Here is a 12,481-nt window from a genome sequence, read left to right on the forward strand (position 1 = left end):
TGTGTGTGTGTGTGTGTGTGTGTGTGCATGAGCGCGCACAGTGTTGAGGTCAATGCAGTCAGCTGATAAAACCCAGTGCCAACTCACATCTGTCTGGCTGCCACTAGACATTGCAGTGAGGAGGCACTGTTAATGTTGGTGCCTTGTTATGGAAACACAGAATCAGATGACTTTCACCCCCACTGTCTGTTACTTAAGCTCAGCACACCCACACATACACATTTAACATTTGTTGACAATGTTTGTCAAAGCGTAGCTGCTGAGTCCATTAATTATTTGTGAACCAAATTTCAGAAAACACATTGTGAAACACATTGTGAAATGCAACTTACTTACAGTGACAAGTTAATTTAACCAGAAAAGACATGCTAGCATTTGCCAAATAATAACCTAGCTTAAAGCTTTCCCTCTGAAATTCATTAAAAGCCTGACTGCTCATCAGAACATCTAACGGATCCAATGCAAGTGATAACCTTTGCTTAAATAACATTGCTTAAAGGTGAGTGAAGTATGTAATTTCTGCATCACTAGCAGCACCAAACATGATTACAAAAACAATAACCAAATAATGTTTAAAAAAAAAAAAAAATACAAATTTGTCCGCCCCAAATTGACATCATTGGTTGAGCCAATGTTGTTATATCTGGCACAGATGGGCTGCTCTTCAATCAGATTGCAGTTTGTTTTTGGTACCACTAGTGGCACAGAAATTACACGTCTCCCTTAATTATCACAATGGTAAGTGATCACACTAACTAACTATAAAAATACCAACAAATTACCATGGTACTTCCATGTTTTGTAGATTGTGCCTTGAATACGTTGAAGTACTGTCTTAATACCATGGTACATATATACAGTGCAAACGGAAAGTATTCACAGCGCTTCACTTTTTCCACATTTTGTTATGTTACAGCCTTATTCCAAAATGGATTAAATTAATTATTTTCCTCAAAATTCTACAAACAATACCCCATAATGACAACGTGAAAAGTTTGTTTGAAATCTTTGCAAATTTATTAAAAATAAAAAACGAAAAAAAATCACATAAGTATTCACAGCCTTTGCCATGACACTCACAATTGAGCTCAGGTGCATCCTGTTTCCACTGATCATCCTTGAGATGTTTCTACAACTTGATTGGACTCCACCTGTGGTAAATTCAGTTGATTGGACATGATTTGGAAAGGCACACACCTGTCTATATAAGGTCCCACAGTTAACAGTGCATGTCAGAGCACAAACCAAGCCATGAAGTCCAAGGAATTGTCTGTAGACCTCTGAGACAGGATTGTATTGAGGCACAGATCTGGGGAAGGGTACAGAAAAATTTCTGCAGCATTGAAGGTCCCAATGAGCACAGTGGCCTCCATCATCTGTAAATGGAAGAAGTTTGGAACCACCAGGACTCTTCCTAGAGCTCGCCGCCTGGCCAAACTGAGTGATCGGGGGAGAAGGGCCTTCGTCAGGGAGGTGACCAAGAACCCGATGGTCACTCTGTCAGAGCTTCAGTGTTTCTCTGTGGAGAGAGGAGAACCTTCCAAAAGAACAACCATCTCTGCAGCACTCCACCAATCAGGCCTGTATGATAGAGTGGCCAGACGGAAGACACTCCTCAGTAAAAGGCACATGACAGCCCGCCTGGAGTTTGTCAAAAGGCACCTGAAGGACTCTCAGACCATGAGAAACAAATTCTCTGGTCTGATGAACAAAAATTTAACTCTTTGGCCTGAATGGCAAGTGTCATGTCTGGAGGAAACCAGGCACCACTCATCACCTGGCCAATACCATCCCTACAGTGAAGCATGGTGGTGGCAGCATCATGCTGTGGGGATGTTTTTCAGCGGCAGGAACTGGGAGACTAGTCAGGATCGAAGGAAAGATGAATGCAGCAATGTACAGAGACATCCTTGATGAAAACCTGCTCCAAAGCGCTCTGGACCTCAGACTGGGGTTAAGGTTCATCTTCCAACAGGACAACGACCCTAAGCACACAGCCAAGATAACAAAGGAGTGGCTACGGGACAACTCTGTGAATGTCCTTGAGTGGCCCAGCCAGAGCCCAGACTTGAACCCGATTGAACATCTCTAGAGAGATCTGAAAATGGCTGTGCACCGACGCTCCCCATCCAACCTGGTGGAGCTTGAGAGGTCCTGCAAAGAAGAATGGGAGAAACTGCCCAAAAATAGGTGTGCCAAGCTTGTAGCATCATACTCAAAAAGACTTGAGGCTGTAATTGGTGCCAAAGGTGCTTCAACAAAGTATTGAACAAAGGCTGTGAATACTTATGTACGTGTGATATTTTATTTTTTTTAATTTAATTTAATTTATTTTTTTATAAATTTGCAAAGATTTCAAACAAACTTCTTTCACGTTGTCATTATGGGGTATTGTTTGTAGAATTTTGAGGAAAATAATGAATTTAATCCATTTTGGAATAAGGCTGTAACATAACAAATTGTGGATAAAGTGAAGCGCTGTGAATACTTTCCGGATGCACTGTACCATGGTACAATATGGTAAGCATTTACTACCATGGTGTATATCAAAGTACTGTGGTATTACCACCTGATACTATTAATGTGCCATGGTACTGCCATAGTACATTTTTGTAAGCCCTCTTAACTCAATTTTCAGCTAATCCCTCAGTTCACAAATAATGGAAGATATGTATTAGATTTTCCATTCGTTCTTCTAAGGGATCAAGACTGTGGCAGATGCACAGATAGCTGTAAGCTTATCTGCACATATACATTAGTATGAATTTAAATGCTGTCTTAGGTTTAGTAATGAGACTTTGACTGAATACTAATATAAATTCCTTTGTGTATGGGCCATTCCATGCAAATATCAACCTTATCGTGCATGGTAAAATAAAGGGTTTTCTAAACATGAAATCCTTTTTTAATTGTCCATTGTGATGAGGAGGAGGGCGTGGCCAGGCCGTGAGGGTGCATGGCTGGCGCTGAGTCAGCTGATCAGTGGGAGAGCAAGATAAAGGTGAGCCAGAAATGCCAGTTCGAGAGAGAGAGAGACACACGCGGCCACTGTATGTGTGTGCATCTTTGTTTTATGTTGTTTTAAGTTGAGTTTCACGTCATTAAAGTTATGTTGACTGTTCTGCCAGTTCCTGCCTCCCGTTACATCCATTTAGGTCTATATTTTGCTGTTTTTACTGGGTTTAGTGGAATTTCAAAGGAAAATATTAGTGTTTTGTCAACAATCATGAGATTTGCGCCAGTACTAAAACAACATGTTCGAGATGCTATAATGTTTCAAAACAAGGGTCATAAGACTCTGTACGCTGTCTGTGGTCATGAAGTAATTTGAGAGACTGGTTTTGGCCTACCTGAAGGACATCAATGGACCCCTGCTAGACCCCCTTCAGTTTGCTTACCAAACAGGTCTGTGGATAATGCTGTCAACATGGGACTGCATTATATTCTGGAACACCTCGACAGACCTGGGACTTATGCAAGGATCCTATTTTTGGACTTCAGTTCAGTCTTCAATACCATCATGCCTGATCTTCTCTCAACCAAACTAACCCAGCTCTCCATGCCAACCACAATCTGTCGGTGGATCAACAGCTTTCTGACAGATAGGCAGCAGCAAGTGAGACTGGGGAAACTCCCATCTGGGACCCTCACTATTAGCACCGGTGCTCCTCCAGGGATGCGTTCTCTCTCCACTGCTCTTCTCCCTGTACACGAATGACTGCACTGCAAAGGACCCCTCTGTCAAGCTCCTGAAGTTTGCAGACAGCACCACGGTCATTGGCCTCATCCATGACGGTGACAGGTCTGCATACAGATGGGAGGTTGAACAGCTGGCTGTCTGGTGAGGTCAAAACAACCTTGAGCTGAACACGCTCAAAACAGTGGAGATGATAGTGGACTTCAGGAGAAATCCCCCCGCACTCTGCCCTCTGGCCGGTGCTACAGAGCACTCAGTGCCAGGACAACCAGGCACAAGAATAGTTTTTACCCTCAGGCCATTTACCACGTGAACAATTAAACTGCCTTCAGGACTCCCGTAGTGCAATAATGTATAAATGTCATGTACATATGTAAATTCACTCATATTTAATTCAATAACAGTACATACCCCTACCTTGCACATATATTACCACTTGCACATGTACATATGCCATTCTATATGTCCTATTTTTGTTGTATGTCTATTTATACTCTTACCTTGTTTTATATTCTGTGTCTCACTGTAATGTTCTGTGTGCACTTGCTTGTTTCTCCTATCATCCAAAAAAATTCCTTGTGTACTTGAGCACACTTGGCAATAAAGCTCATTCCGATTCTTATTCTTTCAATAGGCAAGAACTTTGTCATATTATATACAGTATGTAAACATGCATGCAAGTACTGTACTTTCCAGTGTTAATGCATAACTCATGTGATGTAATCTGTTAGTGTAAATGTGTTTACGTCACAACAACAATGCAGTATTCCATTAGTCATTCCTGTGTATGCTGGTCTCACATGATAAGCTTCTGAGTGCATCTGTGAAATATAACAGGATTAGACAACTCGATATCATTAGACCACTGCTGTTTACTAAGTCAGGCAAGATGCTTTAAAGACTTGTGCAACAGAGGTTTCACAACATGCTTTCATACTATATCCTAGTGCATTCGTTGGAAGTATTCATTCATTGGGAAAGCACACACAAAACCATTACTCTTTGTGGCTGCTTGCTCATTGTTTCCTTATTAATTTAGTTTATACCTCTGGGATAAAAGTCATACCACAAATTTCATTTTAGGTGAACTAGTGAACTTTGGATTCTGCATTCATGCAAAAATCCCATTATGACTGATCATTAAAGCCATAACTAAAATAATGGTTCATAACTACCACTTTGGTATATAATAGTGCCATAACTAACACTTGTCAAATCGTTTTATATGGAAAAACATAAGTCTTAAACTGGGTTTATGCTTTTTTCATTCATTGCTTTTCACAGATTGTATTCCAGGAGTAGTTATAAATTTATTTATTTATTTGTGTCCATTTTTAAGCCTCCAGGGGTTACCAATTTCATGCATATTACAGGTTTTGTTTGTTTATTTTTAGACAAATATATCCAGGTTTCTTTTTCTGTGTGTTTAGATCAGATGTGGTAGTGCTGTGTTTCTCTTTGGCCAATCCCAACTCCCTGCGCCATGTTCGCACCATGTGGTTTCCTGAAATTAAGCACTTCTGCCCCCGCACCCCAATCATCCTGGTGGGCTGTCAGCTGGACCTGCGCTACGCTGATCTGGATGCTGTTAACAGGGCTCGCCGGCCCCTGGCAAAGTACGGACCACATCCAACACCCACTCGTAGCACATATTCCATTGCTTAAACTTCAGCATGAAAAGTTTTCAAGATGTTCAGTCTTGAGACAAAGCTGCTTGCAGGACTACAAATTACATCATAACAACACTTAAAACAAAAGGTGCTTTTCCATCATTGGGCCGAACAGATTCCGTTGTTGAATTGTGGAGTTCTGAACCAATCCGTACCTGTTGGCATGGTTACGGTTTCTTTTTCCATTGTGGTGCTGCGAAATCAAGATTAGATTGGACTAACTGGGCAAGTGACCAGTCATGAGTCACTAGCACTGTTCTCTGTCCTGAGTATGGATAGTTAACCCTGCTGAGAAATCCGGGGCTGGGAACGGTTTGTAATTAAACTTTACCAAACCAATTTCAAATGGAAATGGTATTAGAACCATCACTAACTGTGTTTAGAACTGTTTGACCCGATGGTGGAAAAGTGGCTAAAAAGATTCTGCCTTTGCTAGCTCATATACATTCTCAAATCTGACACTGTTATGGGTCTTATTTCATGAGTTTGGCTTTAACAATCCTTCTATATTCTCTCCTTACAGACCCATCAAACCCACAGACATCCTGCCCCCAGAGCGAGGCCACGAGGTCGCTAAAGAACTTGGCATTCCATACTACGAAACAAGCATTGTTGCTCAGTTCGGTGTCAAGGATGTGTTTGACAATGCTATCCGTGCTGCACTCATCTCTCGACGCCACCTTCAGTTCTGGAAGTCACATCTAAAGAAAGTCCAGCGTCCCCTCCTTCAGGCCCCCTTCCTTCCCCCCAGACCACCTCGACCTGTGGTGGGCATCCCTGATCCACCTCCCATGGATGGAGAAGGTCCAGACTCTCTCTTCTGCCAGCCCTTGTGCGCAGACGTCCTGTTTCTTCTCCAGGGCGGGGCTATTCGTGTCTTTGCCCACAAGGTCTATCTGGCCACCTCCTGCTCAAAGTTCTATGACCTCTTTACGATGGATCTTGGGGCAGCTGAGGAGGAGAAGGAGGGTGAAGAGTGCATGGAGGGGAGTGAGGAAGAGGAGCAAAGCCGAAGGGGAGCCAAAGAACAGGCTGGGCGTACCAAGAGCCTGGACATTGATAAGGAAGGTGAAGGGGGTGCCAGGAGTTCCAACAAGCTGCTCATGTTGCAGCAAGGCTCTCTGAGGACATCACAGAGCGATAACGCTCTGCCTGCCAGAAGCCAATGCTGTATGGGACCCCACAGAGCAGGACGTACTCTTTTGGGATGGGGACGGGGTTTCTTAGGGGTATACTTGGAGATAGTGGATGACCCTGTGACAGGTCGGCCGAGACTCATGACAGTGGTGTCCATGGATGATCTCATTCAGAAAGGCCCTTTCCAGGTAAGAACAAACTTAGATGGTGACGCAACCTATAGCAGTGGTTCATGAAAAGAAGACCACATGTGAAAGCAACCACTGCATTTCATGCTCCATACAAGTCAAGTTTTGGGTAGTGCTCATTCTACTGTATATATAAACTCAGCAAAAAAAGAAACTTCCTCTCAACTGCTTTTATTTTCAGCAAACTTAACATGTATAAATATTTGTATGAACATAAAAAGATTCAACAACTAAGACAAACTGAACAAGTTTCACAGATATGTGAATAACAGAAATGGGGGGGTCAAAATCAAAAGTACCAGTCAGTATCTGGTGTGGCCACCAGCTGCATTAAGTACTGCAGTGCATCTCCTCCTCATGGACTGCACCAGATTTGCCAGTTTTTGCTGTGAGATGTTACCCCACTCTTCCACCAAGGCACTCGCAAGTTCCCGGACATTTCTGGGGTGAATGGTTTCACGGTATACCATGGTATGAAAATTGACGGTTATCATACCATGTACATTTGCTTAGCTACGGTATTGAGAAAAAAAATGCAACCGGATGGAGAATCTCACCTGCGTGTGCACATCTCCTTTCCTCCTTGACTTCCTGTCAGACTCGTCAACTTGCGCCACACACACACACACGCACGCAGCGGAGAAAATGTCAGAGAGAAGCGAGGCGAGGGGGTTTGACATAAGTGAGTGTGTGTGCGAGTTAAAGCAGTGTTTCTCAACTGGTGGGTCGTGACCCAAAAGTGGGTCGCAGGTCTATTCGGACTGGGTCACGGACAGCAGGGAAAGAACAATGCCATGGTTCTCCCATTGAAGATATTTCGGCAGCCACCCAAGCGATAGCCTATTTAGGATTGCCGAGGCAGATTTAATGATAATCCCGCGATCAGCTAAAGGCTTCTCATTTGCACTTTCGCACAAGTGTAACGGAACCAGCTCATGATCATGATCTGCACTGCTCTCTGATATGCGCATGCAACAACCGGGCTTCCCTCGATTATTGTGGAGCGCAGACCTCAAAACTGATGTGACCAATTTCAATTCTAGTGAGACTTTTCTAGTTTAAAGCATTACGGAGGAAGTCAAATCGAACCTCTCAAACAGTAGGCAGTCCTGACATGCCAAACAGCACTGAGGAGGAAAAGAGCAACACTGTGTTATGCGCTTATTTAAAAAAAAAAAAAATTTCATTATTCATCATCGCCTTTACAAAATTGTTTCACGATTTTACATGAGTAAAATTAACGGAAAAGTTATATTTTGACAAAATGTTATAGTTTCATATGAAATAATCTAAAGGTAGAATCTATTAGACCTCATTTTATATCAACAGTGGCAGTTGTAGTTAAAGTTTCAAGATGTGTTTCAGCAAGTATTTATTTTTTCATAAATACTATAATTTATTATTATTACTATTATTTAAGACTAGCTACACTGACCTAACCATGGTAATGAGGAGCCTTTCCTCCTGTGTAATATGTATGTTCTGTTTGAATTATGTTTGAAATTAGGAAACAAACAGGATAATAATGGGCTCATATAAGTAAATATGCTCTTCAATTTTTAAAAGGGGGGAGAAAACTTCTTGTCGCTTTTGTTGTTGAGGTCAACAACAAAAATAATGTCACGATGCATATACATGTACTTAAACCATGAACAAAACTATGCAACATAAAAGGAAATGCGACCCAGGATACATTAAATACAGGTTACGTTTTTACTATGGTGGGTCGCCACTTGATTTCCAATGTAAAATCTGGTCCTGAAGCAAAACCAGTTACCACTGAGTTAAAGGTACAGACAGGAGCAGTCTGGCTGCGCTGTCGCGCACCTACTGTATATGTTAATTATTAATAATCATAGGACATTATTTTAAAAGCTCGCACAGCTGATGTTATTTTTCATTTAGAAGTTAATTTAACATGCTATGCTAACATGTAAACTAACATGCTTTAGATATATAACATGTTATAGTTACATGCTATTTTTTTATCATGTTTATAATTCGGTTTATTATAATTCTGTTAGCTTTCTTATTTACTCTATTTTATTTTCAAAAGGGAGACTTTTTTTTTTTTTTACACATACTTCAATTATAATAGAGTGTTTGTTCAACCAAAAAAAAAAAAGTTCAGGTTAAGGTTCATTGTAACTGATAATAGTAATTGTGTAATACCGTATACCATGAAACCGTGATATTTTCTGAGACGGTTATCGTACCGTGAAAATCTCATACCGTTGCAACCCTAGCCCTCACCCTCCGATCCAACAGTTCCCAGACGTGCTCAGTGGGATTGAGATCCGGGCTCTTCGCTGGCCATGGCAGAACACTGACATTCCTGTCTTGCAGGAAATCACGCACAGAACGAGCAGTATGGCTGGTGGCATTGTCATGCTGGAGGGTTATGTCAGGATGAGCCTGCAGGAAGGGTACCACATGAGGGAGGAGGATGTCTTCCCTGTAATGTACAGCGTTGAGATTGCCTGCAATGACAAGCTCAGTCCGATGATGCTGTGACACACCGCTCCAGACCACGACAGACCCTCCACCTCCAAATCGATCCCACTCCAGAGTACAGGCCTCGGTGTAACGCTCATTCCTTCAACGATAAACGCGAGTCTGACCATCACCCCTGGTCAGACAAAACTGCGACTCATCAGTGAAGAGCACTTTTTGCCAGTCCTGTCTGGTCCAGCGAAGGTGGGTTTGTGCCCATAGGCGACATTGTTGCCGGTGATGTCTGGTAAGGACCTGCCTTACAACAGGCCTACAAGCCCTCAGTCCAGCCTCTCTCAGCCTATTGCGGACAGTCTGAGCACTAATGGAGGGATTGTGCGTTCCTGGTGTAACTTGGGCAGTTGTTGTTGCCATCCTGTACCTGTCCCGCAGGTGTGATATTCGGATGTACTGATCCTGTGCAGGTGTTGTTACACGTGGTATGCCACAGCGAGGACTATCAGCTGTCCTTTCTGTCTCCCTGTAGCGCTGTCTTAGGCGTCTCACAGTACGGACATTGCAATTTATTGCCCTGGCCACATCTGCAGTCCTCATGCCTCCATGCAGCATGCCTAAGGCACGTTCACACAGATGAGCAGGGACCCTGGGCATCTTTCTTTTGGTGTTTTTCAGAGTCAGTAGAAAGGTCTCTTTAGTGTCCTAAGTTTTTATAACTGTGACCTTAATTGCCTACCCTCTGTAAGCTGTTAGTGTCTTAACAACCGTTCCACAAGTGCATGTTCATTAATTGTTTATGGTTCATTGAACAAGCATGGAAAACATTGTTTAAACCCTTTACAATAAAGATCTGTAAAGTTATTTGGATTTTTACAAAATTATCTTTAAAATACAGTGTCCTGAAAAAGGGATGTTTTTTTTTTTGCTGAGTTTATATCGGTCATTGTGACACTAAAGCCGAAAGGCTTGGTTACATTTACCTTTGCACTGTGAAATTCCCGAGGCGAAATACAGCCATCTCGATAGGAATTCGCACAATCAGGAAATTCGCCTGATGGACTTCCGATGGTGAAGAAATTCTTACGCGAATTTCGAGTGGGGATCAAGTTTGGGGAACTTTAACATGCATATTCACAGCGTTGACCAATAAGAAGTTATTTTGGTTTGGCAGATACAGTACCTTTTTGTGGCTAGTGCTTCATATATAGCTAGCTACATTGAATATTCACAATGGACGAGAAAATCTTTGTAGCACTGAGTTTACAAAACGTCAGTGCATTTCTTCATAAATTTTAGATGAACAAAAGAAAGCCTGTTTGTCCAGTTAGTATAAATTATCTCTTAACTGTTTCCCTTCTCTCGGTTACTTCAGGCAGTACTGCAGTACCTTTACACAGGTCACCTGGATGAGAGACGTGGGGACCTGATGCAAGTGGCCACAATCGCTGAACTTCTGGAGGTCTTCGACCTGCGGATGATGGTGGCCAATGTGCTGAATCGTGAGAGCTTTATGAACCAGGAGATCACAAAAGCCTTCCATGTGCGTCGTGCCAACCGCATCAAAGAGTGTCTGAGCAAGGGCACCTTTGCTGGTAGGCAATCTGAATTCAGGGTCAAGCATGCATGTGAAAAAAAAAAAAAACATTAATATTGCATCAGACCTGTTCTTCTATCTGTCTATCTCTCTATTAAGTATCATTCTGATATTAAAATGGTCAATTTGCTTGACATGTTATATGAATGTCATACTTAATAGGGTCAAACAAAAACAGTTGATCATCCGCAGTCAATCACAATATTGCAACACGTAGAGTATAAGTAATCTCAGCACAAATTTTATCGTGACCCAAATGTCATGGCGATCCTACCTATCATATTGTGTGATCCAAGTTATTCATAAGCCTGCTATCTATCCATTTATTTGATCCTTTTACACTGATAAATTGTCTTCTCTCCAGTTGTCGACCTCCAACTATATTGATTTATAACAAGCAGCTTAAAGCTGCTGTTGCTGAGGGAATGAGTCAAAAGAATGAGCAGTTCTCACAGATTTTTTTGGTTATTACCTGTCCTAGTAATAACTTTTGTGTAGTGCAGATTCTTAAGGATGTCCTGATGTTATTGGCTAGCTAATTTCCATTTCTTGGCAGCATGTCACATTCAAAAAAAATTTTCCCATATTAATCTTTGACTTGAGTCTTATGAGTTCTATTTTAAATTCCAAAACTCAGTGGAATTGGAATAGAATAGTTCATACTCTAGAAAAGTCAATTTGCACAGTTTGTCTTTTCCTTCATTCAGTCTCTGTGTTTTTGAAGAAATATCCAGTGGAGTACTATAAAATATTCCTTCATTTCTGTCAGTGAATATTTGCATTTGGTGAATGTGCTGCTTTGTGTCGCTTACCTTTACCCTCTGTTGTTGTCACCTCTTGTGTTTTTTTTTTTTCTGCATGTTTGTTGTAAATAACCTGTACCAATTCTCATGTATACTCTTTTCACAACCTCATAACCCATCCATGAATGTGCTTCTCTCATTTTTGAAAACCATACAATTTTTCAACTCCATTGTGGCCTGAAGACTCATACATTCCCTATGTGTACGCGGAAGTATTAGAAATGTATTTGTTTTCTAAACCGACTATTGCTCTAAAGGAAGCCCTGTTTAATTATGCTGGTTATGGGATTAACCTGACACCGATCCGACATTTTTCTTAGGGTGCTCTTAAAAAAGAACAGCTAGTCAGAGTGCAGTGTAATGGAACAGAATGCAAGGTGTTCAAGAAGACTATTTAAAAGTTGAACACAACACTTGAGGTGGGATGCTCAAAAAAAGACATGATGCAACTGACAAAGATGTCCATCTGAATGGCTGTAACGGCAGTGCCTCAAAAGGAACAGTTCACCAAAAATGAAACTTTTGTCATGATTTTCTCACCTTCTTGTCATTCCAAACCTGTATGACTTAAATTTAATCAGCATGCTAATTAAAGCACTGCCACTAAAAATAATAATAATAATAATAATTTTAAAAAATCAAGAAATATAAGAAAAAATCTAGGTAAATTAGTCAACCTCCCTGATTGACTACTTGGTTGTTGGATGGCTAGTGGACTAGTTGAACATTGCAACCCATCCCTTCTTGATTCTCACATATTCCTAACAACCTCCCCCAACAGCATCCAGTGTTCCCCAGCAGACATTAAGAACAATACTGAACTGCTGAACAGAATTAGTGAGACACAATGAATATGTGTCGTCATCCACGTCAGTACTTAAATAAGGTCACAGTCTACCTAGCCCTCCCTTCACATTTTCTGTCTTCTTATTCTTGCCTTG

The 12,481-nt window shown here is 41.5% G+C and overlaps 1 protein-coding gene across 4 annotated transcripts in view; it reads left to right on the top strand.

Annotated features, from left to right (window-relative positions):
- The window catches only part of rhobtb4 (Rho related BTB domain containing 4), an 85,637-nt gene that overhangs the window by 49,831 nt on the left and 23,325 nt on the right, over positions 1-12,481 (top strand). For all 4 annotated transcript variants that reach the window (XM_051662051.1, XM_051662061.1, XM_051662069.1 and 1 more), the window contains 3 exons: positions 5,128-5,313; positions 5,891-6,692; positions 10,516-10,735. In XM_051662051.1, the coding sequence (XP_051518011.1) occupies positions 5,128-5,313; positions 5,891-6,692; positions 10,516-10,735 (1,208 nt within the window). The remainder of the gene's footprint in view (positions 1-5,127; positions 5,314-5,890; positions 6,693-10,515; positions 10,736-12,481) is intronic.

The sequence above is a fragment of the Myxocyprinus asiaticus genome, chromosome 3 (assembly GCF_019703515.2).
Source record: "Myxocyprinus asiaticus isolate MX2 ecotype Aquarium Trade chromosome 3, UBuf_Myxa_2, whole genome shotgun sequence".
Lineage (NCBI taxonomy): Eukaryota > Metazoa > Chordata > Actinopteri > Cypriniformes > Catostomidae > Myxocyprinus > Myxocyprinus asiaticus.